Source organism: Hypomesus nipponensis, chromosome 11, assembly GCF_054491055.1.
Source record: "Hypomesus nipponensis isolate SF chromosome 11, ASM5449105v1, whole genome shotgun sequence".
Taxonomy (NCBI): Eukaryota; Metazoa; Chordata; class Actinopteri; order Osmeriformes; family Osmeridae; genus Hypomesus; species Hypomesus nipponensis.
In genome coordinates this window covers 10383520-10409895 of record NC_140371.1, presented here as the reverse complement: position 1 = coordinate 10409895, position 26376 = coordinate 10383520, and the positions used below count along the sequence as shown (strand labels likewise).

Genomic DNA, 26376 nt, shown 5'->3' with positions numbered 1-26376 from the left:
GCGTTTTCACAGGCCTGTGACGCGCGAGCACATCACCCACGTCTTCTCCACTGTCACACCACTGGTATTTACCGTCGCTAACCCATAAGCCTGCTAACACCATGTTCCTCTCAAGGACTGAGGAACAGCATTGTAGATACATTTTCAGAATAGGTGATATTGTAAAGCCATATTGAGATAACCAGTAGCAGATTCATGGAGGGGAGAAAGGGGTGGTGGTGGTGGTGGTGGTGGTGGTGGTGGGGTGGGGGGGTTCTTACAACCTTTGTGAGCATGATCATATTTAGGGAGCACACATGTCCCTTGATATAAGCAACATTCGACGTAAATACTAGATCATCAAAACCATGTATACATATTCATAAGAGGTTGCTCACTGTAAAGAAGCATCGAGAGGAACAAGGCAGAGAGATGCGGGACATGGTGAACAAATCTTCAAGTTAAAACGGCATGTCTGACAACATTGCTGCGACCACATTTGACAGAACTATGTCGATAACACAAAATGTGTGGGAGACAGAGAGAGCTGGCTGGAGAATATGCATACAAGAGGAATGGGTAGGCTGGCTAGATGTGGCCACAGGTTGAGGATGTTAGTGGTTGTGGCGGTTAGAGTCTGTTGAGAGGCAGGAAATCATGCAGCTCCACATCTTTCAAACTGCACTGTCTTTGTTATGATGAATATGACAAGTTTACACTTCATGGACACTTTGGCCTACTCTCGAAGCCTCCCTTTAGTCATCTATACGAGCCTACCATTAGCCTTATCTAATAGCATACTCTAGAAGCATACCATAACACCATTATCATACTCTACTGGGAGTCAGGGGCTGAGCAGTTAGGGAATCGGGCTAGTAATCTGAAGGTTGCCAGTTCGATTCCCGGCTGTGCAAAATGACGTTGTGTCCTTGGGCAAGGCACTTCATCCTACTTGCTTCGGGGGAATGTCCGTGTACTTACTGTAAGTTGCTCTGGATAAGAGCGTCCGCTAAATGACTATATACTAGCCTACCTTTAGCCTCCTCTACTAGCATACTATAGTAGCCTACCTCCAGACTTCTCTACTATCATACTCTACAAGCCAACATTTAGCCTTCTCTACTAGGATACTATACTAGCCTACATCCAGACTTATCATACTCTACTAGCCTACCTTTAGCCTTCTCTACTAGCATACTATACTAGTCTACCTCCAGACTTATCTACAAGCATACTCTATGAGCCTACCTTTAGCCTAATCTACTAGCATACTCTAGAAGCATACCATTAGTCCATTATCATACTCTACTAGCCTACCTTTTGCCTACTCGACAAGCTTTCTTGACAAGTGTACCATTAGCCTACTATCATACTCTTCGAACCTACCTCCAGACTTATCTACTAGCATACTCTACTAACCTACCTCCAGACTTATCTACTAGCATACTCTACTAACCTACCTTTAGCCTTATCTATACTATCTAAACTAGCCTACCCTTTTTCCTACCCGACTAGCCTATTCTGTTGGCTTACCTTGAGCATACTCTACTTGCCTACATTTACCCTTCTTTCCTAGCCTACCTTTAACCTTCACTAGCCTACATTTAGCCTTTTGCACTAGCGTTTCTTTAGCCTACTTAAAATGGAATGAATCTCTGACAGATTAAGCACTAGGATGAGATATAATGCTATTGGGCCTCTCAGCCTGTTTCCTGTCACTGTGTTCTTACAGAGTTGCAGTGTCATCATCCCTTACCAACCTACTTGTACTGTACTTACTCACAGGGCAGGGAGACACTCTCTCTGGCACGCAGCTCAAACACTTAAAAGAGCCCACATACAGTCACTGAAATAGGTCACCTCTTTGTCACAGAAACACACACCCATACACACACGGACCGACCCTGCGAGGGGCTGAAACATGTAGGTCAAGCTCTGGTCAGCTGATTTGGCCGGGCCACGTGCCGTGTTGCAGCGGTGAGTGCTGTGCGACTGCAGTCGCTCTCACACAGAGAAGTTCCACCACTAAATGGATCTCACTTACACTCTGGCGAGCAGGACTGAGCCCACTTTGCACTGCCGCAGAACAACTTGGAAGACATGCCCCTGATCTAATAAGACTATCATTCTGACACCACTTCAGCCTGCATATGCGCACACACACACACACACGTGCACCTGTTCAGGCTGCAAAACATACTTCATCGAATTGTTCATCTGCAAGAAGCCGCATGTGCTCCCATGGTGTGCATGCATGCACGCACGCACGCACACGCGCGCACTCTTAAGTAACAACAGTCCTTGGACTTACCCGCTGTCAAGCAAAGTCCCAGTACGTCTCATCTCATTCTCCTCATGGCGCGGGGGGGAAAAAAAACCCCGCCTGTGTCAAAACCACTCCTGTGTCCCACCAGAGGCCAGAGGCTGCTCTCCAGCTTTTGGTTTGTGATCTATCTCGTTTTCCTCCGTAACTCCTCCTATCATAGGCTCTCTTTTCGCTGTCTCTCTCATTTCCTCTTCCAACCCCCCCCCCCGCCCCCCTCTCTTTTTATCTCTTCCTCTCTCTCTCACCCCTCCCTGTCTTCTTCCGCTGTCCAGTGTCTGCACAATGTACATCAATTATTCAGAGGCAGACTCCCGGATTCCCTGGCTCATCCAATGAAAGAGCAGCTCTGTTCTAATGGGCTCCTGCTGTACCTGCTGCTGGCTCCAACCAACTCATGAGACAAGCAGAAGAAGAGGGAAGGAGAGGTGAGGGGTGGGGTGGTAGAAAGCGGGGGGGACAGAAAGCGAGACCGAGAGAGTAGGAACGACGGGTCGAGCACGAGGAAGGGAAGTGTAGAAAGAGAGAAGGAGATAAAGAGAGATGGAGAGGGGGGGGGAAGTCAAAGAGGAAGGTGACGCTCATACTTCTTACCTCTGTGGTGTCGTGCCGTTATTGATGTATCCTAGCTTTACATCCACTGATCTATCCCCGGAAGCTCCCACCACACACACACACACACACACAAGTACAGTCACAAATATGCACAGACTCTCTTTCTCTCTCTCCCCCTCCCTCTCTCTCACACACACACACAAGCAGAGCAATAGCCACTTTGCCCGAGGGAAGGAAAGAAGAAAGCCAGCTCACATTGCAAACTTGCAGAAATGGGCGGGATCTTCACATGCTAGACAGGCTGTATCCTGGCTGGAGTCCAGCACATCCTAGTGAGGAGAGGGGGGAGGGGAGAGAGAGGGGAGGGGGGGCAGACCCGTGCAGATCAATCTATTCCAAAGCAGCCTAGTGGTAAGTCATTACAGATATCAGAGGGGGGATTCCGACCTCCCAGAAAAAAAAGCTAATCTGACGGATCCCCCATGATCCCCCCCCACCCCATCAGACAACAGTGGATCAACCACACAAGACAGCCACTCGATGGGCCGACACTTCCACGGTATTTACCCCACCGCGTACGTTACTCAATCAGTGCTGTTTCTGCCCATTAAGAAAAAGACACCTTCCTTGACCTGAGGGCCGCCGCAAACAGGTGACCCCGTCAAAGACACCGTACATACCTTTTCAGAATGCCATAAGGCATATGGTCCCTACATGGTAGTGGTGTGGTCAGGAAAACAGGGAATACACGTATGCCTGATTGGCCAATCTGGTGGGCGAATCTGGACAGCGATGTTCTCAGAATCAACTGTGGACTTATCAAAGCTCATTGACTTTTCATCTGAACTATGAAATCGCCAAATGTTATTCACTGAGAACCTAATAAGCCGCCAACTGAAAGTGTGGCCATATCAAATGGTGATTTACTCGGAATGAAAAACACATACACTTCGCAGGATCGAAGTCGTAAACTTACTTCGTGATTGCAAAGTGGTTTCATCATCTTAGGCAAAGCTCGGCAGAGTGTCAGAGGAGAGGCCACCTCGCTAAAAATAACCTGTGCATCTCGTTAATAATTCAGCAGGCTGCTCTTACTCAGCAGTAATTAAATATAAAAGTCTGTAAGGTTGATTAGGTCAGTGACAAAGGAATGACTACCCACACCTTATGCTACAGTATGTCTGTACAAAGAAACACTTTGTAACACAACTCAAAGAGAGAAAGAGAGATTGAGTGAAAGATGCAACAACAAAAAAAGAGGCAGGCAGATCAAACGCATTTTTGAAAAGCTGCCGAGGGAGGAAGTCCAGCCTTTTTCCGAAAACAGGAGAGCGATATCTGCTGATCTGGAGTCAGCATGGGGAAGTCGCTCTTTGTGTTTCAAAACGTGTGTACGAGACGTGTGTGTGTTTGTCTGCATTCGCGCGTTTGAATGGGCACATGTGTGAGTTATGGCCGCACCCTGGAAGTGATCCGTCACTGTTGACACGGCGGACTGGTTGCTTTCCTGATGGGAAACACCAGATTGCCCCTTGAGCATGCTCAGTTGATTTACGGTGAGCTGACCGCATTCCATTGGCCTGCCGAAGCGTTATGTTGTTCGATAAAAGGGGGAGGGGGGGGTCATCTGACTTCATACCAATAGCCACACAGCTTGACAGAATTCCATTTTCACTCTTCCTCATCCTTTCCCCCCAACCCTACAATATCTTAACACAGCGTTGGCTAAACGTACTCCAGAACCCGCTGCGTTGTAAGTTGCTCGCTGTTTTGTGGGGTGGCTGGTTGAAACTGTGTTGCTGACAACGCAATGCTGACTTTCACAGTTGAAACCAAATGAGAGACATTACAGCACATTCTGTGCCCTGGTTGAGGTGTTGTTTTGGGGTAGGAAATGAATCACGGTGATATCTGTCACACACACACACATGAGCACGTCAAATATCACTGTTTGTTGTGCTAACAACACAAGAAAAAATTGGGAGCAATGCAAACTTACATAAATGGATAGTCAATATCTTAAAAACCACGGAGATTGATTGCAGAATGGAATTCAGGGAATTTAATCCACCAATTTAATCTGGAGTTCAATAAAAATGAAAGCATTACATCTAATGGATAATAATCTATTTGTTACCTTTTAACAGTTGTTTCTGGAGTCACACTTTGACCTAACAGTCAATTTACACCCTCAACCTTCAGGAAGGACAGAGGAGATGAAGCCTCCTGGAGCACACTCTTTGAATACGAGCAGAGTGTAAAACAGAGAAACAAGAGAATTGAGAAGACTTCAGGATGCACACAGGTAAGGTCTGGCATGTCAATGTGATGGATCCTAATTCGTTTTTTTACAGTGTAAGTGTGCAAATCCTCAAGATAAGAGGGGACCGGTTGATCTTCGCCTGCTTCCTGGGAACAGTCGTTTCTTTTGGGGGGTTTTATTGGCTGTCTGACAACCAGTGATAAAGTCTTTGAGAGCAGGGCACAATAGCACTTATTAAGTTTGGCGAATGGCAAACTGTTGATGAAGTAGCTGAAGTACTGGAAGCCAATGCTAATGAGGCGTCTACAGCAGCATAGTGATGGCTGCAGTGTATAACCCAGCCTAATTGATCTCACAGTGCAGTTTGTTGGATTTGATAGTGGTCCAGTCATCACCTGACAGTCTGCTCCAGCATGCCAGTAGGATTACGGCTCCAGTAACCATTATCTAATGAACCAGGCAGCAGGGAGCCCGCTTAACACCCGGTAAACAGCCTGCATGTCAGCTCCGACGCTACATTAACCACGCCCTAACTACTGGAGAACATCTTGTTTCATGGCTACTGGAGTACTTTGGCTGCAGAGGTCAGGTGCAATTTATAATTGACACTGAAATATGCATTTTATAATTCAAGCTCGGTAAGTGATATACTTGAGTCAAACTCACTTTCTGAATAGCTTGAAACACAATTGAGCCAAACCCTTCAATCTGGATACAGTGTATCAAAGCTGCTATACTGTATACAAAGCTACTGCTGTTGCCGATTCAGCAATGCTCACTCCGATGCCAAGCTCCTAAAATCACTTTCAGGTTTGATGACAATACAGGAAACTGGTCCAATTCAATCAAAGTTAACCTCACCATGAATCCAGTACAATGTCGTACTATTTCAATCCATATCAAGTATAAAAAATGAACCCACCTCGCTTGTTGCCTTGTTAGAAGCAGACTTAGATATATGATCCACAGTAGTAGACTGGTCATGCTAACTGGTCTATTGCTAGCGCTTGGTTAAGTCTCTTCACCAGCTGATCGCAGATTAGCTGTCAGTATGTTAATACCCCAGTCACAGTGATAAGTCACCAGACGGTTTATCTAGCCCTTTAACCCGGTGCTGAAGATTTTGAAACACACTCACGGAAATATCAATCCATGGAGTGTGTGGGGGGTGTCATTCAGTGACTAATGGGTGGGGTTTTCGTGATGAGTTACAGGCTCTTATTTGATCCTCCGCTATCATTTCCTGTGTATGGGTTAGGGCTTCCAAATGTAGATTTTCACAACAAAACGGCAAGTGTGCAGTCGGCAGGCACGGATCTTCTATACGACAGAATCTATAGTGAGAGGTCATGTGACCGATCAGGAGCACCAGGCCCTTCCCCCGTTCCCGCCCTGTGTGGATCCCAGACTCCCCCCCCCCCCCCGTCTGGGGTCTCGGATGTCGGATATGCGGCCCTCTGTCGCCATGCTGGCTGTCAGAAGATTGTGCTCGGGCTGCACTTCACAGTAGAGACACACGGGCGCACGCACACACACACACGCACACACACACACACACACACCAGCATGGGATAGGCCAGAGAAGGAGCCTGCACATCCTGTCTGTAGTCTACAGGACAGAGTGGCCTTAATGGGTCCTCTGTCTCACTGGTGGGCTTGTGCGTTTGTGTGCGCCCGTGCTCGGAAGTGCACCACCGTAGCGCGCGCACGCCGACGCACGCGTCTGTTCCATTCCCGTCACACTCCAGTCCGGCTGTACGCACAGACGCCCTTGAAACCCAAGCAAGACGTATGTTCTCTGGGTCAAATCCCCCCCCCCCCCACGTCTGAGTCACGTCGGGCTCCATGTCTACGTTCACCCCCCCCCCCCCCCCGCCCACGTGAAGCCAACCTCCAGCCCCTCATCTCCCCTTCCTCTCTGTAGAAGACCAGCCCCCCCCGCCCCCCCTTCCCCCCTTCCTCTCTGTAGAAGACCAGCCCCCCCCCCCCCCCCCCGCCCCCCCTTCCCCCCCCTCGGAAACACAGAGGGCTCTGCAGACCGCTCAATTAGATCCCAGGGCCATCAGCGTGTCTGGAGACGCTGCTGACCGTCATCCAGAACCAGAGAGCCGACCCGAGGCCTGGCCCTCTATCCGATTACACCAGCAGCAGACGGCGGGCCAGAGAAAAAGCCCATTGACACAGACGTACGTCCACCAACCTTGGGTCCCTACCAACAAGAGGAACAACCGCACATAAAAGCAAATACGGTCTCAAGTAAATACCTCACTGGGATGAAGTGAAATATCGCCGTGCTGAGCAGACCCCCCCCCCCCCCCCCCCCCCCCCCCCCCGGCGAGAACAAGGAAAAGATTGTTACCACTGAAACTCGTTCTCGCCCGGCCCACCTAACTAATGCAGCGGTGACGGGCTGCGGCGGCGTCGTCGGGTCTTTGGGAAGCGGAAGGTTCCGCACACCTCAACACAGACCGCCTCGTCAGTCCGGTCATCCGTCTCTCTCGGCCCGGACTCACTCTGACAAATGTACGAGAACGGGTCAGGATTGGCTGGTACTGAGTGGGTATGGATTGAAGGAATTGGATTTGAGGAGGTTGGCGTCTGAGGAAAGCATTACTGAACCGCTGTGTGTGTGTGTGTCTGTGTGTGTGTGTGTGTGTGTGTGTGTGGGATGAGACAGTTGAGTGGACAGTTTGGGTGAGGATGCCATCTGGACTACTATCTTCTCAATGGCACATTCAAGTGCAATGGCGGCTAAAAACACATGTCGTTATCATGCACTCTGGGTGATCCGTGCGATGTCCGAACATACCGTACAGCCCAGAGCAGACGCGAGCAAAACACAGGAGACCGTACCAAGCGACCGATGCAAGAGCCTTGAATGGACGGCTGACCAATGAGAACGTACTTACCACATTCGTGCGACGCTACAGTGCGAGTCATCTAGTGAGTTACAGGAAGCCCCTATAGAGGGCCGTGTCCAGGTCTCAGCCGTACAGGCCCTTCCCTAGACAGCGAGGAGTGTGTGTGTGTGTGTGCGCGTGCTCACCGGCAGACTTGGGGGTGAACTTGTCCCTGTTGGCAGCACACACAGCCAGAAGTCTGTAGCCCAGGTCCAGGTCGTAGCCCTGCTGGGCTGCAACACGGCTCACCACCTGAGGAAAAAAAAGAGTGAGAGAGAGAGAGAGAGAGAGAGAGAGAGAGAGATGGTGAGACAGAAAGGTGGGAGAGAGACTCAGGAGGGAGGGAGAGAGAGAGAGAGATACAGGTAGAAAAAGGCAGTGGCAATTAGTGACCAGTGACAAATTATTTGGCACGTAGGTCAGCACCGAAAATAAATATCTCTAAACATTCAGCGATTAAGCTGTTGATGATCAGAAGTGGTCAAACTTCCCCGGCACGTGCACCAGTGAAAACGTTCTCCAAATCACCTCAGTTGGACCCGGCAGAACAACGTTTCCATTTCAGAGGCCGACCGACGAGAAAATGTCTATCCCAATCGAACGCCGACTGGACAGACAAACGTTTCGCGGTCAAGCCGGCTACTGTCTGAAAGGGTATTGGCATTTTTGACCACTCATCACACGCAAACACGTTCTCATCACGAGTGCTTGATTCTGCCCCGGATCCAGAGGAGGGCGGACAGTGAGTCGGCAGGTCTGCCAGGGACAACCCCTCCTGGAGTCCCACAGTCCCCTGTGGCTCAGGGGAATACCCTGGCTCGGGCAGCAAGGCGTTAACAATGCTTCTGTGTTTATGACTCCAAACAGCGGTTCAGCTTTATTAGACGCCCTCCGAACTCACGATCAGTTAAAGGGGATGGTAAGTGAAAGCTAACAGCCGTCAGGAGACGGCTACATCACTATTAAAAAGGGGGGGAAAGCCCTCTGGTTGTATCTGCCAACAGAGTACAACTCCACTGACCCTAAACTCACATTACCTTTAACGAGGTCAGGTAGGAGCATCTTCTAGTGATATTAGTTGTAGGACGGCGTGAAGGCTGTGACAGTTGCCGGGGTAAAGTGAAGCTACAAAATGTTCAAACGTGTCTTCCAGGGGCTAGTGACAGTGTGTGTTTGATCACGTATCAGGGAACGTATGCGTTTCCCCCCCCCAAAAAAACACATACTGAACTGGCGGTTTAGACTGCGCTGAGAACGACACAGACAAACAAAGGCCCAGCGTGCCGAGAGGACGTGTAGCTGAGAAACAGTCGCTAATTCTCCAGATAAGAAGTCATTTGTTCTTTCAGACTGATCAAACCACTCGGCTGATGGAACGACCCCATGCTAGGAGAGAACTCAGAGGGGGGTTCCAATCCTATGGGTCTTTGTCAGCCGGTAAGAAGCTTTCATTCTGATTTACACATTAATGAGCATTTGGGCTGTTTACACGCGCCACCACTCCAGTTAAAGACAATTCCAAAAGACTGATCTCTACTTAGAATCCGGACAGCAGTTACTCTGTGTGTTTGGTGCGTGCTTGTGTGTGTAACATGCGTGTGTTCCTACCCGCACGTGTGCTTGTGTCAGTGTGTGCGTGAGCCTGTGTGTGTGTCCCCTCGTGTTTGTGTTCTCCTCCACCTGGGGCTTGTTTGCAGGACTCTGGCCTCTTGCCCAGATCAATGAGCAGTTACAGTGGAACAGAGAAGGGGCGGCCAGGGGTGACCGGCTGACTAGGGCCTTGTTTAACTGCGTCTGTGTCTGTGTTCCGGCCTAAGTGTGTGTGCGTGTGTGTGTGCGTGCGGAGTGTGTGTGCGTGCGGAGTGTGTCTGGGGCTTTAACCCCTGTCACTGGCCCCTGACGACCCGAGCAGCTGCTGCAGATCTCCGTGGGTTACGCTAACAGCGGGCTGCGAGTGGCTCACGTGGTACATGTCCCCCCTCCCCCCTTCCCCCCCCCCCGCCTCCCCAGATTGCGTCGTACAATCTGAGTGAACGAGGACCGGCCCAGAAAGTATCTGGACGTCGAGGCAACGGGGACGTCTCACGTACCGTCAGGCATCCCATGAGGCTCTGCTCAAAGGGTCTCTGGAAAGCTCGGGGGTCCCCACACCAGTCCAGGAGCTCTGTGGCGGCCGTGTGGAAGTTAGCCGGGTTCTGTAGGTGCTGTCGAGGCAGAACAACTGGGGGTTAGCGTGTGAAGACGGCGAACCAGACATGTACCGGAGCACGGGTGAAGCGTCAACAGAAGGATGGACTGAGAACGGCGGGTATGCATGGCCACTTCGCTTGCTCCAGAACCATGGACGTAATAAGTGGTTTGGGATAAAAGGGTCTGTTGAAAAAAGGACAAGTCTACACGTAAGCAGGATTTGTGAAGCCATAGAAATATCTACGCAGGCATACACCCCTCTCATCTCCCCCTCGGTCCCCATGGATGACCCGACCCCTCTTGTGTCTGAAGAAACCCTGTGAAGACATTCACTCCCTTCCAATCACGTCTAGTCGGGGCCCCTGCTGCATTGTGGGTACCAGAACCCGCCTCCACAACAATGAAGTCGGTGTTCCTCCTCGGTGTCTCCTGGCAACGCCCACCCCCTCCCCAAATCGCTAACCCTTAATTCCACCCCTGTGGTTACCTAATCCTCCAACCACCCTCTCTATACCTCTCATCCTCTGCCTGTTTCACAATTGGACTCCGCCGCAGTCCTGAAAGGCTCAGCCGCCATGCTGCGCTACAGTCTGACAATGCCAATCACGACCCCCCGCCCCCCCCCCCCCCCCCCCAACCGCCCACACAGCCCCCACCATCTCCCCGCGCGCCCCATCCGAGTCTCTTGGCCCCTGCAGCTTTGTGTGTACGAAACCCGGACCACGTCGGGTAGCTGCTCCCCCCGCTCTCCCCTCCGCCCTCCTCTCACTGAGGGCCTGAAAACCGTCCTTTTGAACTTCCGTCCCTCCATTCGGCGAACGACTCGGCCTCGCGGGACACAATGAGATGCTCGAAAGCGGGCTCCCCTCTCCGCCCCGCGCGAGGTTAATGATTTCGAGATGGCTCCGCGTTGAGGCTCGCTCGGCCGAGGAGATTGAGCCTACTTAAAAAGCGTTTATTATTCTCATCTGGGCGGCAAAGTCTGGGTTTTGTGCCTCTTAAGAAGGGAAGGTAGTGGGGCATTGTCTTTAGGGGGCAGCAGAGGTGAGCGTTTGAATGGGCGGCTTTGCCAGAGCCTGACAAAGACTTGTTATAGGAGCGAGCCGGCAATCACGGCCCGTCCTGTGTATGTGTGTGTGCGTTTTTCTGGCTGTGCGCAGCTCCGGTAGTCTTAGTGTCCGCCCACAGAGAAAGGCCTTGAGCACACCAACGATATCATGAGCTCAGAGAGCAGTCTTCAATGACTCATCTTTTGTAATGTGAAGATTAGCGACTGTGGAAGCAGCTGTGGACTCCCGCTCTCCGAAACAGACAGAGAGAGGAGAGAGAGACAGAGAGAGAGAGCGAGAAAGAGCGAGAGAGAGCGAGAGAGTGAGAGAGAGTGAGAGAGAGCAAGAGCGCGAGAGAGAGAGAGAGAGACATGGAGAGAGAGAGCGAGAAAGAGCGAGAGAGTGAGAGACAGAGAGAGCGAGAGAGAGAGACAGAGAGCGAGAGAGAGCGAGAGAGTGAGAAACAGAGAGAGAGAGAGTGAGAGAGAGCGAGAGAGAGCGAGAGAGAGCGAGAGAGAACGAGAGAGCGAGAGCGAGCACGAGAGCAAGAGAGAGAGAGGGAGAGAGAGAGAGAGAGAGAAAGAGAGAGAGAGAGAGAGGGGGCAAGGGCATGATTGAGAGGGCGAGATGGAGAGGTAAAGGAGAAAAGGAGGGGCGGGGGGGGGCTAGATGAACGGAGAGGCCGAGAAGCGTCTGAGACGAGTGACACAGTGGCATTACTGCAGGTTGATAGGAGTCCTATCCCCCACCGCCGGGCGTGAAATCACAGAGGGGCCCGTGTGTCTGGAGACGCACACTCGCCCCTCAGAGAAACCACCGCTGTGGTTCTCCCTGAGGCCCGTCGAACAGGCTGGAGCCTGGTGAGGGAGAGCCAGCAGGAGGGAAATAACTAGAGACGGGGGCCAGGGATGGATAGGGTTAGGGATAGGTGTGTGTGTGTGTTTACTGTTGAGGACGGTGTGTGTGAGACGCAGTTGAGAGGTGCCGGCCACCTCACAGTAAGAGGGACTTTCCCAACCACCCTCGGTCTCCCCTCCTGTCTTCCTGCCCAATAGGTGGGTTGACACCGGCCTGGGCTGTCCAGAGTAGCTCTTGAATGACACAGGACCTGGCCCTCACTTATCAGATCCCCCCCGCCCCCCCCATCCACTCTCGCCCTCTCCCTGTATCTCTGGAGGGTGACCTAGACCAGTCTGCCAGAGAAGACGTCGAGTTTCACATGTGTAGAAAGCACCGGATTGAGTATCTCTATTGACAGAATGTTCCGGTGAACGACGTCTGTTTGCGAGGGAGCACTGTGTAAAGGAATGGCTGGTCAGCTTGAATGGGGCAGAGATTGACACATGGGTGGATGAGCAGGATATGTCAGAGAAGAGGATGTGTCTTTCCCCTTTCAGCCAAAGACTAACAGAGTACCCTGAAATGCACTCCGATGGAGCTGTTGGCAGACAATGAGTCAGACCCACAAACAAACAAAGAGTCGGAACCTCTGTCAAAAGCTGCTATTCAAAAGCAGTGGCCTGTGGTAGTGTCAGAGCGTGTGTGTGTGTGAGAGAGAGAGTGTGTGTTTCGGTTCTGTAGTTTCCTTATACTAAGTGAGATTGTCTGTTCCTGCTCTGAACAATAACAAGGGAGCTAAGACAGGAGAGTTCTCCGCAGTCACGAGTTTCTCAAGAGCAGTTTATTTCTTTTTTTTTCTTTTTGTCTCTCTCTACTTCTCTCTCTCTCTCTCTCTCTCTCTTAGTCTCAGACTCAGTGAAATATGATCTGTCTGCAGCTAATGGCCAGACTAGCAGATGTCCATATAAGGTGGTGATGGCCAGGGAGAAGAGAGAGAGAAAGAACAGCTGGAGAGGAGTTCGGACCCTCTCTCTCTCTCTCTCTCTCGCTTGCTCGCTTTCTCTCTCGCTCTCCATTTTGCTCCATCCCCTCTCTACCTCTCTCTCCATTTCCCCTTCCAACTCTGTCCCTCACCCTCCCTTCATCCCCCACAGTCTCTCGATCGACCCCCCCTCCCTCCCCCCCCCCCTCCCCCCCCCCCCCCCTTGTCTCGTCTCTCACCTGTTTGATGCACAGCAGCCTGTCGTTAGTCTGCTGAATGTGCCGGTCCATCGACGGCAGCGTGTTCATCTTGGCGACGGCTTCCTCTCTTTATCTGGACGCCATCAAGGTGCTCGACTCTGGAGGAGGAGGGGGTGGACAGAGAGAGACGGGGGCGTTTAGGGGTGGTTTGAAGCACACGGGCGCCCGCCGTGCCCCTTGGAGGGAGCGGTTTGGCAGGTGACAGCACGGGTGACAGCACAGGTGACAACATTGTGAGAAGCACAGTCACTCCTTCGGGTCTCGGAGACAAAAGGGCACCTCTCATCTTATTCTGGGGGAATTTCTTCTGCAGCTCCGAGGAATTGCTTGGTAAAACTGCTGTAGACACATTTCAACAGCACAACTCAGCCACACGTTCTCAGGAAACCGAGACCATGGACGGTTGGTCATCTCCTGTTGGGCTACATGAGCTTGTTTCTCGCAACTACTGGATCCAACACACCACTGTTGACATCACAGGGCCCATTATCTCTATTTTAAAGTTAATTTAAAAAGTCTTCAAAATGCTTGCTTTCTCTTTCTCTGTGTGTGTTTCTGAGTGTGTGTGTCTCTCTCTGTGTCTTTGTATCTCTGTGTGTGTGTGTTTCTCTCTGTGTCTCTCTCTGTGTGTCTCCCTCTCTGTGTCTCTCTGTGTGTCTCCCTCTCTGTGTGTCTCTGTGTATCTCTGTGTGTCTCCCTCTCTGTGTGTCTCTCTGTGTGCGTCTCTTTCTGTGTGTCTCTCTTTGTGTGTCTCTCTGTGTGTATCTGTGTGTCTCTGTGTGTCTCTCTGTGTGTATCTGTGTGTCTCTGTGTGTCTCTCTGTGTGTCTCTGTGCGTCTCCCTCTCTGTGTGTCTCTCTGTGTGCGTCTCTTTCTGTGTGTCTCTCTTTGTGCGTCTCTCTGTGTGTCTCTCTGTGTGTCTCTCTGTGTGTCTCTCTGTGTGTCTCTCTCTGTGTCTCTCTCTGTGTCTCTCTCTGTGTCTCTCTCTGTGTCTCTCTGTGTGTCTCTCTGTGTGTCTCTCTCTGTGTGTGTGTGTGTCTCTCTGTGTGTCTCTCTCCGAGTGTCTCTCTCTCTCCAAGTGTCGCTCTTTGTGTCTCTGTTTGTGTGTCTCTCTGTGTCTCTCTCTCTCTGTGTCTCTCTCTCTCTGTGTCTCTCTCTCTGTGTCTCTCTCTCTGTGTCTCTCTCTCTGTCTCTCTCTCTCTGTGTCTCTCTCTCTGTGTCTCTCAAGGGCTAATTAATATCTTCCCCGGAGTACTGAGGAGACACGCCGATGGATCAACAGGTGGACAAGCGGCAGGGCGCCTGGTCGCAAGTCAAGTCCATCTCCATCGCATGCACAGATTCCCTCACACAAAGGAGGAAGTGAGAACCCTCTGCGCAGCCCTGAGGAAGCCAAACCTGTGGAAGTCTGCTGAGAGCTGACCAAGTACCCCCGCTAGGGCCCCCACTGAAATGGACAGAGACAGGGGAGGGGGGGAGGAGGGAGGAAAGGTGGGAGAGAGGGAGGGAGGGAGGGGGGGAGGGAGGGAAGGAGAGGGACGGAGGGAAGGAGGGAGGGAGGGAGGGAGTGAAGGAGAGGGAGGGAGGGAGGGAGGGAGGGAGGGAGGGAGGGAGGGAGGGAGGGAGGGAGGGAGGGAGGGAGGGAGGGAGGGAGGGAGGGAAGGAGGGAAGGAGGGAGGGAGGGAGGGAGGGAGGGAGGGAGGGAGGGAGGGAGGGAGGGAGGGAGGGAGGGAGGGAGGGAGGGAGGGAGGGAGGGAGGGAGCAAGACGGGGAGAAGAAAAAAAGGGGGGTGGGTTGAAAAGAGCAAGACAGAGGGGGAGGTGACAGAGAGAGGGAAGAGAGAAAGGCATGGAAGAACGATACAGCTCAGCCAACCATGTTAGGAGCTTTCAGGGATAATGGAGCTCATCTCACCCCTCGGATGTAGACACATTAAACAGCCGAAAAGGCTTGAAATGCTTCAGTTTCCTCAATTCATTTGTTAGGATCACAGGTAAAAACTTCAAAGGAAGGCTTATCTTAGAGCATTTTGGAGTGTTTTACTAATCCAGAAAGATTAGGAATTACGAGGGTAGAATAGCTTGAAATGCAAGTTAAAAGTGATTAACGTGTTACACTTTCAAGAAGGCTCTTGAAGGGAAAAAAACGAAAGACATACTTTGGCACAAGTCTGTCAATCAACACATCGGAACAAGGTGTTCATTGTGTCTAAAGTACTGAGTGGAATGGGCTTGGCTTATAGCCTACTTCAGTGGTTTCCTAAACAGCGCACACTTGTAAACAGTCGATACAAATCTGGGGGAAACCCCAAAATGACACTACTTGAATTAATTAATTCATTCATTAATGGAATGGGATGTAATACCATCCCAGTGAGTTGCTAGTACTGACAGATACCAGTAGGGGTCTCTCTCTCCCACTATCCAGACCTGCTGCCACACAGCAGTCAATTCTACTGAGGCTCCTTAAAGCCTTTACAAGCGCTACAAATCCCTCAGCACAGCCAAGCGGCCCTGTAGACCACTAACAGGGCACACTCCAGACCACTATTGCCTGCCTGCCTTTCCGCCTGCCTGCCTGTCTGTCTGTCTGTCTGCCTGTCGGTCTGTCTGCATGCTGCCTGACCTTGTAGCTATTGATTAACCGTTTCCCCTGCAACCCCCCCCCCCACCCACTGCCCCTCACACCTCCAGCTAAGACCAATGAGAAAAGGGGGAGAGACGAGGGCTCGCTTTTGTTGGCGGTTCAAGAGCAGGAGCCTCCATGTCGAAAGGGGGAAAGCAGATATGAGCATGCGGTGGTGGACTGACTGGCCGGCTAGCTGGCTGACTGCCTGGCTAGCTGGGTGGATGAGTGTCGCCATCTGACTGGCTGGTTGACTGACTGCCTGGTTCGCTGGACGGATGAATGTAGTTGGTTTTCTGACTGGTTGACGGCCTGGCTAGCTGGATGGATGAGTGTAGCCAGCTGACCGGCTAGTTGACTAACTGCCTTGGCTAGGTGGTCAACTGGCTAGCTGGATGGATGTAGCTATCTGACTGGCTGGCTGGCTGACTGGCTTGCTGGATGACTGCAGCTGGCTGAATGGCTTGTTTGCTGCCGGCCTGCCGCGGCATGCTGGTCTGTGCTAGGCTAGACGGGGCCGTTGAGTCTGCTCCGGCGTCCAGGCGGATGCGCGGCACTCATCCTCCACCCAGCTCTGTCCTCACCCCCGGGGCTGTCCTTACGTAACAGATCAAATACCTCGGTGAAAACCGGGCTCCCGCCACCCTCTGTATCAAAACATCGCAGATGAATCTGCCATCGGATCACAGATAGCAACAACAGCAAAAAACTCTTCCAGCTCGTCCGGTGCATGATTAAAGAAGCCGCTACGACACGTTTTCTCGAACGGGAACATTTCATGACGTCGTCTCAGGTGGTCACATGATGTTGGAGATACTGTATTTTGGTTTTCTTCCACAGACTCGCACAGACGCAATCCCGCTGCACCGAGGAGGAGTCACTCCTCGGGAAACCACCTCCGAGACAACCTCACCAGGTCCGTCTGGCTCGTCTTACTCGAGGTGCGAGGCAGGGATTACACAACCAATTACGCCGTGCATATTACAAGCCTTAAAACAGCAGTGGGAGGGCATGATATGAATCATAGCAAGGTAACAGAGCACAAACAGCAGCAGCAGCACCGCTTCCGGAACCATCCTCTGGAGTGAGGCGAGTGGTGTGTGTGTGTGTGTGTGTGTGGAGGAGGGGGTGCCCCCGCAAGACATGAGCATTCTGAAACAAAAGCAGAGTAATAGGAAAAGCGCTGGGGTGTGTCAGAAGGGGCAGGCGAGGCCGCGGCCACAGGAGAGAGAGAGAGACAGAGAGAGAGAGAGAGAGAGAGAGAGAGAGAGAGAGAGACAGAGAGAGAGAGAGAGAGACAGAGAGAGAAAGGGAGAGAGGGAGAGAGAGCGAGAGAGGGAGGGAGACAGAGACAGAAACAGAGACAGAGCGAGAGAGCGAGAGGCAGAGAGAGAGAGCGAGGGGGAGAGAGAGCGTGAAACGGCAAACGATCTCTTCATAATCACATGCGCGCGGGCGCAGGGCCGTCCTGTCGAGGGACAAGAAGAGGCACGCGGGCATGAAGGCTGAGGATGAGGAGGGGCGGGCAAGGCAGACAACAACAGCCGCCGAGGCCGCCGCTCCGGTCCTTTCCCTCCTGCGCTCGTCTTCCTCCCCCCACCTCCGAAACACCAGCTCTGGCCACTCGCAACGCCCCACCCACTCACCTCTCTCCCCTCTCCCATTTCCTCTCTCCTTTTCTTTCCAGCCTTCATCTGCACCCTGCCACGCTCCCTCCCTCCCTCCTCCCTCTCCTTTCTTATCCCCCCCCCCCCCCCCTCCCTACTTCCCCCCCATCCTGTGAGGGAGCTGCCATAACGGAAGGTGGAATGGATTCATTTGCTCTAATGTGGTTTGGGCTGCAGGGCGGCACGGCACAGCAAGACACACTCCCACAGCAGTGTCTCTCTTTCTCTCTCTCTCTTCCTCTCTCTCTCTCTCTCTCCTCTCTCTCTCTCTCTCACACACACACACACACACACACACACACGCCCCCCACCTCTCTCTCCCTCTCACACACGGCTTTCTCTCCCCCCCCCCCTCTTCCCCTCCCCCTCTCCCCCTCTCCCCCCCCCCCCTCCCTCTCCCCGCACGCTCACACTCTCTGCCGTTCATGTGTTTTCAAACGGGCCAATCAAGAGCACTCAGTGAGCTGGCCTCTTTCCCTCCCTCCCTGCCACCCCCCCCCCCCCCCCCCCCCCCCGTTCTCTTTTCCTCTCTCTCCTCTCCCTCCGTTTGTTCTGTGTGCGGGCCGATGTAGCCCGTGGCGTGCATCGTATCCCCTCTGTCCGGTCGGGCACACGCGTCATCGTGCGGCTTTTTCCGTCTCCTGCGCCCTCTCAAACACGGGTTCGTCCCCGCCCCCCCCCCCCCTCCCCCCTTTCGCAGGCTCCGTGCTGTCACTCGTGTGGCCGACGGAAACGCTCGTGCCGCTGTTTGTTTACCTTGTCGTCGAATGCGACGACCGCATTAGACGGTTACGTGACACCCCAGGACCGCGACGCAAACAGCTGCTGTAGGAGACCGTGTGAGCCGTCTGGCTCGCTATTAATACGGTGCCTCGCTGTGGAGCATTACAGATATGTGCCACCAGATATCCAGGGACTAGAATGCTCATTCCACCACGACCTGCCATATAACAGGCCAGAATGTACCTGGGACTAAAGGTCAACCGGGGATGGACAGAGAGAGAGAGAGAGAGAGAGAGAGAGAGAGAGAGAGAGAGAGAGAGAGAGAGAGAGAGAGAGAGAGAGAGAGAGAGACAGAGAGAGAGACAGAGAGAGAGCGAGAGAGAGAGACAGAGAGAGAGAGAGAGACAGAGAGAGAGAGAGAGAGAGAGAGAGAGAGAGAAAAAGAGAAAAAGAGAGAGAGAGAAAGAGAGAGAGAGAGAGAGGGAGACAGAGTATTTGTCTGTGTGTGTGAGAGTGTGTGCGTTCGTCTCCGTATATTTGCGTGTGCCTGTATTTGTGTGCGTTTGCATCCAAGTGCGAGCGCGAGCGCATCGGCGCAAATCCAGAAGACCGTGTAGGAGTCTGTTAAGCTGCCCTTGCTGGCACCTTCATGAATGGGACAGACCGTATCTGTCCCCGAGTTACTAAATCAGGTCACTCATGAGTTGGAACAGGACTTGAGCCGAGCCTCACATGACGTTGAATGAATCCCTTATTCCATAGAATGTTCCAGTCTCTCGACTATAAATACCAGAGCAGGAAGACTGCGTGTGCTCCGGCACCCTACTTTCCGCAGTCACGAAAAGGCAAGATTCCACCACTCATGTGATTCTGTCGAGACGACGACCGTGCTGTTCGGCTGGAACACAAGACAGGCCCAATGTTGCTCGTGTTGTCAACCCATTGAGTGGGTGACACTCCAAACCAGGTCATTGGTGAACAGATGAGGAAGTTGGGTAGTTTCCCCGGAGCCGGCCGGGACGAAGAGCAGCAGACACGGGGGGCTCTCCGGCTTGAACGCGCTCACGTGGGCAGCAGGAGGAGGGGGCGAGGGGGCGATGGACGGCTCGCGCTGACGGCTCGGTGGAAAGCTAACCTCGTGGGCTCGGCTCCAGCTGGACAGGGAGCTCGCCCTCCGCAGCCTGCCATCGCTGCGCGGGTAAGCTGAGAAATTCCACGTCCTTCGGTTTCAGCGCCCCCGCAAAAACTGCTGACCCCAATGCAATCGCCCCCCCCCCCCCCCCCCAAACCAACACCGCCATATCACCCCCCTTCCCCCCTGCAGTAGAAGTGTGAGCGAGAGGCCGGGATGGACGGAGCGCGTGTCTCGTTCCGCCCGGGCTTCAGGATGTGGGGGAGGGGGGGGGGCTTCTCGGAGACGGCGTCGGGGCGCTGTGCGCGTGGCCGAACGGGAGGCGCAGGAATCTCCCGACAGGAGTGGTTCCGAAGTCGGCACTCGGGCGACGGCCCGTCCCCTTCGTCTGCGTGCAGGCTCCTGCTGTGTCGGTTTGCTCTCTCCTCGTTTCATCTTCCACAGGATCAATCTAACGAGCCAAATAAACCGCTCCGTCCAACCAGGAGGCACAACTGTACGGGTGCACACACGGACACGCACGTAGCCCACGCACAAACCCCCCTCCCCCCCCCCCCCCCCCGCCCGGCATTTCTCCTTCATTGCGCCAAACGCGAACGCTGCGCCCGCGCGCGCGCACGTGTGTGTGTGTGTGTTTTTCATTGGCAAGCCGTCAAGGGTAATGACACCAGACAGCTCCTTCCAGTTCTGGGGCCAGAGTGTCTGCTCTGCTCTGCCTCTCATAACTACATTACCAGGGCCCAGAGGTGTACTGTGGCCTCCTGACCCCGAGCTGGATCCACCCACAGCCGCTTCCCTTCAGCACGCAGCGAGCTCGGCGCTGGTCAGGGAAGAAGCCTGGGCTCTGCGGTGCCTCAGCAGCCCGACCCACCAGGTTCCCGGGCCGAACCGGAGCTTCGAGTTCATAGCTGGATAGCGAGCGGAGCGGGAGGGAGGCCGTACCACCAATGCTGTCACGGCATGAAGTGCTCGTGAAGACGACAACCCGGTTAACCACCGGATAACCTCGATGGTGAGGCTTATGCGCGCGCGGGGGGGGGGGGGGGGGGGGTGTAGGCTAGTGGCCAAAGTGTGTGTGCACGTGTGAGTGTGTGTGCCGACAGCCAGTGAATGTGACTACGGCATGCCAAACGTCCTCGGTGGGGAACATGGAACAGCCTAATGGAGTAACGACGCCACTCCGACCCCCCCCCCCCCTCCCCCCCCAGTCTGCTCGCGGCCTGGTCAGCGCGGAGGGCAGCGCACCACGCTCAAGGCTTTTCGCCGCGAGTTTGAGCGACCTGCCGTACCTGGAGCTAGCGACGACACTTTAGTGCGGCGCTGCGCTACGGTAGAGATCCTTTGTGTGTGTGTGGCGCATGTGTCCGTTTGCACAACACTCGTGGTTTTAATGCGGAGGGTGAGAGAGAGAGAGAGAGAGAGAGAGAGAGAGAGAGAGAGAGAGAGAGAGAGAGAGAGAGAGAGAGAGAGAGAGAGAGAGAGGGAACGAAAGAGGAAAACATCTATATCCTTAGTGCTTTAATGAATAGAGATCATTTGTATGTGTGGTGCATGCGTCCATCTATCCGTGTGTGTGTGCGAGCGTGTATGTGTGTGTGTGTGTGTGTTTAAAGAGGGAGGGTGGGCATACACGGCGACACTGCCAAACCTCCAGCTTATCGTCAACACAGACACAGAACATGCATGTCCTGCAGGAGAGAGAGAGAAAGAGAAAGGAGTGGGGAGGGGGTGCCTGTGTGTGTGTGTGTGTGTGTGTGTGTGTGCGTGTGTGTGGGAAGGGTCATCTCTGGGTAATTTGTTTTGCTCCTCTCAGACACAGACACACAGGGAGCAGGTAAACCAATTACAATGTGACACGAATCGCCAAGATCTACAGCCAACCAGCCAGCCAGCCAAGGCAACCAGCCACACAGCCTGCCTCACAGCCAGCCAGCCAGCCAAGGCAACCAGCCACACAGCCTGCCTCACAACCAGCCAGCCGGGCGACTCAGCCAGCCCTGACCACGAGCCCCCGAACAGCCAATGAGAGCTCGGCTCCCAGACATGCGCCGTTACACACACACTTTCATGTAGATCCCTTCTCCCGATATCAATAATCGACATGGCGGTAATGCCCGGTAATGCCTTAAAACCCATCCAACACGGACGCTTCAGAACGGCGACACCCAAGGATGCGCCGGGGCTTTCCGGGACGGAGAGAGTGGCTAAGTGAGTAGGATGAGTGCCACTATTTACATGACAATGACATGAGCAATTACTTGAATTTCTTTAATCACTCGCGGCTGTCAAAACAATGTTCTGAGCACGGCGTCGGGACTCAGTCAGCGCTGCAGGCCACACGCGCGCACACGCGCGCGCACCCGTAAATAAACAATCAGAGGTCTCTCTGGAGAGGGTGGTTATGTTCCTAATCCTGGGGTTGATGTTAAACTGACAGTGTGTCATGGAAAGCCTACCCCGCCTCTGAGAGGAAGGAGAATGAAGTCGACAGGAAGAGGGATTTGACTGGATTAGATAGCTCTGGCACTTGGGCTTTATTTTCTGTGGTATGACCTCGCTGGGGTAAATATGAGATGAATTGGTGCGGCGGCACTTCTCAGGGACTGCCTCGTAAAGACAGCTTGCCTTGTGTTCACTACCCAGGCTCAGGAGGGTATTACCATGAGGACTGAAGGATTGTTTGCGCGTGTGTGTGTGTGTTTGTGTGTGTGGATAAAGATGTGATCCTAGATCATCTGTGCCCACCAAACAACAAGGCCCTAATGGCTTCTTTGTAGCGACATGCTCGCGCATGCTCGCACGCTCGCACACAAACACAGGTCTGGTCTTGGGGCGTTCAAAGGCAGGACACTGGGGTATGGTTTTCTGAGATGTTAAATGTATCATCTCATGCACCCTTGAAATTAATGAAGCCTCTGAACTGCTCTCAGAGAGCTACTAACTGCTCGTTTTCACTGCCTGGCACCAATGGAAACACTGTTCTGCCAATGCACTCTCAACTCTTACCACCCCCCCCCCCCCCCCTCTTCGCTCTTTTTCTCCCTCCCTCTCTTTCGCTGTCTCTCTCTTTGCATTTTTGTCTCTCTCTTTAAATCCCTCCTTTTTCCCTTTTTCTATCTCCTCCTCTCTTCTACATTTCTACCTTCGTCCCACTCTCTCCATTTGTTTTCAATCCTCTCCTCTCTTTTCCTCCTCACCCACCCACCCCCTCTCCCTCTCCCTCCCTCTCTCTCCCTCTCGCTCTCGCTCTCGCTCTCTCTCACTCTCTCTCTCTCTCTCCATTCCTCTGGCCTTAACATCAGCCCCTCGGCTGCCCGCTCGCGCTCACTCAGATGGCTGTTACCATGACAACGCCGGTCTTTCAGTCCTCACAAAATAATGAAGACAATGTGTTTTCCATTTAGATGAGTTTTCTGGCGCGGAGGAGCGATATGGAGTGTCCATCTTGTCTCGTCTTTCACTGCAGAGGAAATGTAATAAAAATTGGTCCCTCTCCCTCTCTCCCTCTTTCTCCCTCCCTCTCACATGCCACACACACACACAGGTGAGGGTTATGCTTTGTAAGCCAGGTGGGTGGTTTAGTCAGCTTTTCTTTCTCCCTCTATCGCAGTGGAGCAGGTAGAGGGGAGCAGGTAGAGGGAGAAGGGAGCAGGTAGAGGGAGAAGAGAGCAGGTAGAGGGAGAAGAGAGCAGGTAGAGGGAGAAGGGAGCAGGTAGAGGGGAGTAGGTAGAGGGGAGCAGGTAGAGGGTAAAGGTAGAGGGGGCAGGTAGAGGGAGAAGGTAGAGGGTAAAGGTAGAGGGGGCAGGTAGAGGGAGAAGGTAGAGGGTAAAGGTAGAGGGGGCAGGTAGAGGGAGAAGGTAGAGGGGAGAAGGTAGAAGAGAGCAGGTAGAGGGAGCAGGTAGAGGGAGCAGGTAGAAGAGAGCAGGTAGAGGGAGCAGGTAGAAGAGAGCAGGTAGAAGAGAGCAGGTAGAGGGAGCAGGTAGAGGGAGCAGGTAGAAGAGAGCAGGTAGAGGGAGCAGGTAGAGGGAGCAGGTAGAGGGAGCAGGTAGAAGAGAGCAGGTAGAGGGGAGCAGGTAGAGTGACAGAGTAGAGGAGAATCTGCCAACAAAGCCAGTGCAGGTCATGTGCAGGGGGAAACACACAGAAAGCCGCTGCTGTCTAACGGTGCAGAGGATCCATCACAGAAAGAAAGAAGGGGGGGAAAAAAGGTTTCATCGAAACAACCTGGTACCAGATACCTGCAGACGTGGTGAGCAGAACAATGTACTCCGCTGTCTAAACCTGAGAAAAACAATACTTTCATCTCCCGGCTAACAAGTAAATGATGAAGTGTAATGAACATTGGAACAGTGAGACCCTGCCCTGGCAGGGTAGGCATCCGTGTAAGCAACGACAAACGAGGCACACTTCTGAGGCTGTGACCTTTGGAGGGCCAGCTTGGCATGGTCACACACACAACCTCTGGATTATGAGTGGGCTTCCCCCTGGCCATGAGACAAACCCCACTCTGTGACCCAGAGTCGGCGGCCTTTAGCCTGTTGCGTCATGAATGTCAAACCCAAGGTTAGGGTTGGGTTTGGGAGGATAGCCTTTCCCCTCCACCCCTGACCAAAAAACAAACAAACATTCCTCTCCTCCAAACTCCCTGACCGGGGGAGGCTGAGGAGGGGGGGGGGGGGAAAGGGCGGAAAAAAAACAGAAAGCGACAGGGCTGTGCATGTGTATGTGTGTTTACAGTGGAAATAGTGAGTCGGAGACATTTTCTTTGGGTCTCTTTTCCACTGTTTACGGAGAGGCGGTGAGGAACAACACTTCCTGAGAGGAAAGCCAGCTTTCCGAGCCCAAACCCCATCCAAGCCCTCCAGACGGAGAACACTCTGTCTCCAATTTATGTTTTCCACCCAGCGCCCCCGTAAACACCAGCACCAGAGACTGCGCTGGTGTGTGCGTGTGCGCGCGTGCGGAACGCGAGCGCGCACGTCATATCGGAGACACGTCTGCGCAGCCAAAACGCACGAGCCAAACGCAGAGGCACCGCCTCCCTACGGGGGAACGGACATTCTTGCCATGTGTTTACCGGGGGGCCCTAATAGGTCTTTGTCATGCAAGAGGGGAGAGAGAGAGAGCTGCGATGGGACGGCCGTGACGTCGTGGGGTGTTTCAGCGTGGTCCCTGAGAGAGAGAGTCGTCGTCCTCCTCGGGGGGGGGGGGGGCGGGGGGCTGCTCCGCCTGCGAGACGCCCCCGAGCGAGGCTGAGCCCGTGTGATGGGCTGATTCGAAAGGGCGACGCGAGACAAGCTCCGAGGTGTCTCTCTCCACCCCTCCCCCCCTCCCCCCCCCCCCCCCCCCCCCGCCAGCCTCCTCCTTAATTACAACCAGATCAGACTATTCATGAAGCTGGTCTGAATTAGCAAACACCTACCGGGGACGACAGAGCTCGGCTCTCCTGCCAGAAGATATCCCCCCACCCCCCCACCCCCCCACCCCCCTCTCCCGTATGGCAGTGAAGTGGCGATACCAAACCGCGAGGCGCGTGACAGGGCAAACGCACAAAGGGGGGGGGGGAGAGCGGACGTACAAACATGCCGAGGTGTCGACAGAGCTTTGATGAGCACCTCCGCATGGGGGGGGGGGTTGGGGGCGGAGGGAGGGGTGGAGGGGAGGGCTCTAAAGCACTCCAGTTATGCCGATGCTTCCCACACGCATCCATATTTGATGTGCCGCGCGAGGCGGGGCGCAGTCTCGACAGCGAGCCTCTCTGATCTCCCGACACATTTGTGTCAGACGACATGATGGTGCACGCCGTGTTCTCCGCCTAGTCTCTGCACGTGCGCGCGCGTGTGTGTGCGTGAGAGAGAGGGAGAGAGTGTGTTTATGCTGCCTTTCACACCGATACATTAGCCCAGGCCACCTGCAGAGAGCTCCATGTCATGGAAAGACGCACACGCGCGCGCACACACAAAAGACCCAGCACACCGAAAACCTGACCCCCAACACACACACACACACACACACAAATCCTGGCAGATCAAAAGGCTACACTCCATGAAATCCAGAGAAAAGCCTGTTTACCGATCATCCAGTGTGAAGACAACAGACAGGAGTGGGATGGGGGGGGGGGGCTTTATGGTGAGGCTGGGGAGGGCGAGTGAGGCTGGGGAGGGCGAGTGAGGCTGGGGAGGGCGAGTGAGGCAGGGGAGGGCGAGTGAGGCTGGGGTGGGCGAGTGAGGCTGGGGAGGGCGAGTGAGGCTGGGGAGGGCGAGTGGGGCTGGGGAGGGCGAGTGAGGCTGGGGAGGGCGAGTGAGGCTGGGGAGGGCGAGTGAGGCTGGGGAGGGCGAGTGAGGCTGGGGAGGGCCACAGGGGTGGGGTTATATTGCTTGAGCTATTGCTAATGACTCCAACCAGGTGCTCCAACCCGGGTGAACGGCCTTTCTACGCTCGATACGCCGCGTGCATTTTGTTACACGTCTCAAATTGAGGTCACTGAGGTCACCGCAGGTCTCCCACGTTTCCCGCGGTCTGTCGCTGCTGTAGTAAAACGTACCGTTCAAACGTGTCGTGATCGGAAACACATTGAGAGACAGAAAAACTGAGCGCGATGGCGAGAGAAAGAGCGAGCGAGCGATACAGACAGTAAGGGAGAGAAAGAGAGAGCATGAGCAAGTAAGCATGGACTTAAAAAAGACAACAACAACAAAAAAACTAAGGAGAACGGTGCAACCATCGTTCGAATAACAGGAGGCAAAATCGCTAAACAACCCGGAACGTCCCAGAACACGAACATCCACTCTCCTCCAGAACCCTGAATCATTTCACGCTCAACAGGGTTGTGGTGAAGGCCTGAAGTCAAGTCCTCAGACCCTTAAAGCAGACAGAGGTCGCCTCTGAC

General features: G+C 53.6%; 1 protein-coding gene across 1 annotated transcript in view; it reads right to left on the bottom strand.

Annotated features, from left to right (window-relative positions):
• Positions 1-26376, bottom strand: part of zmiz1a (zinc finger, MIZ-type containing 1a) — an 82609-nt gene that overhangs the window by 15374 nt on the left and 40859 nt on the right. Inside the window, exons 4-6 of the mRNA XM_084709984.1 lie at positions 13321-13439; positions 10111-10224; positions 8167-8272 (exon numbers count right to left, since the gene is read on the bottom strand). Coding sequence (XP_084566110.1) covers positions 8167-8272; positions 10111-10224; positions 13321-13389 — 289 coding nt within the window. The 5' untranslated portion in view covers positions 13390-13439. The remainder of the gene's footprint in view (positions 1-8166; positions 8273-10110; positions 10225-13320; positions 13440-26376) is intronic.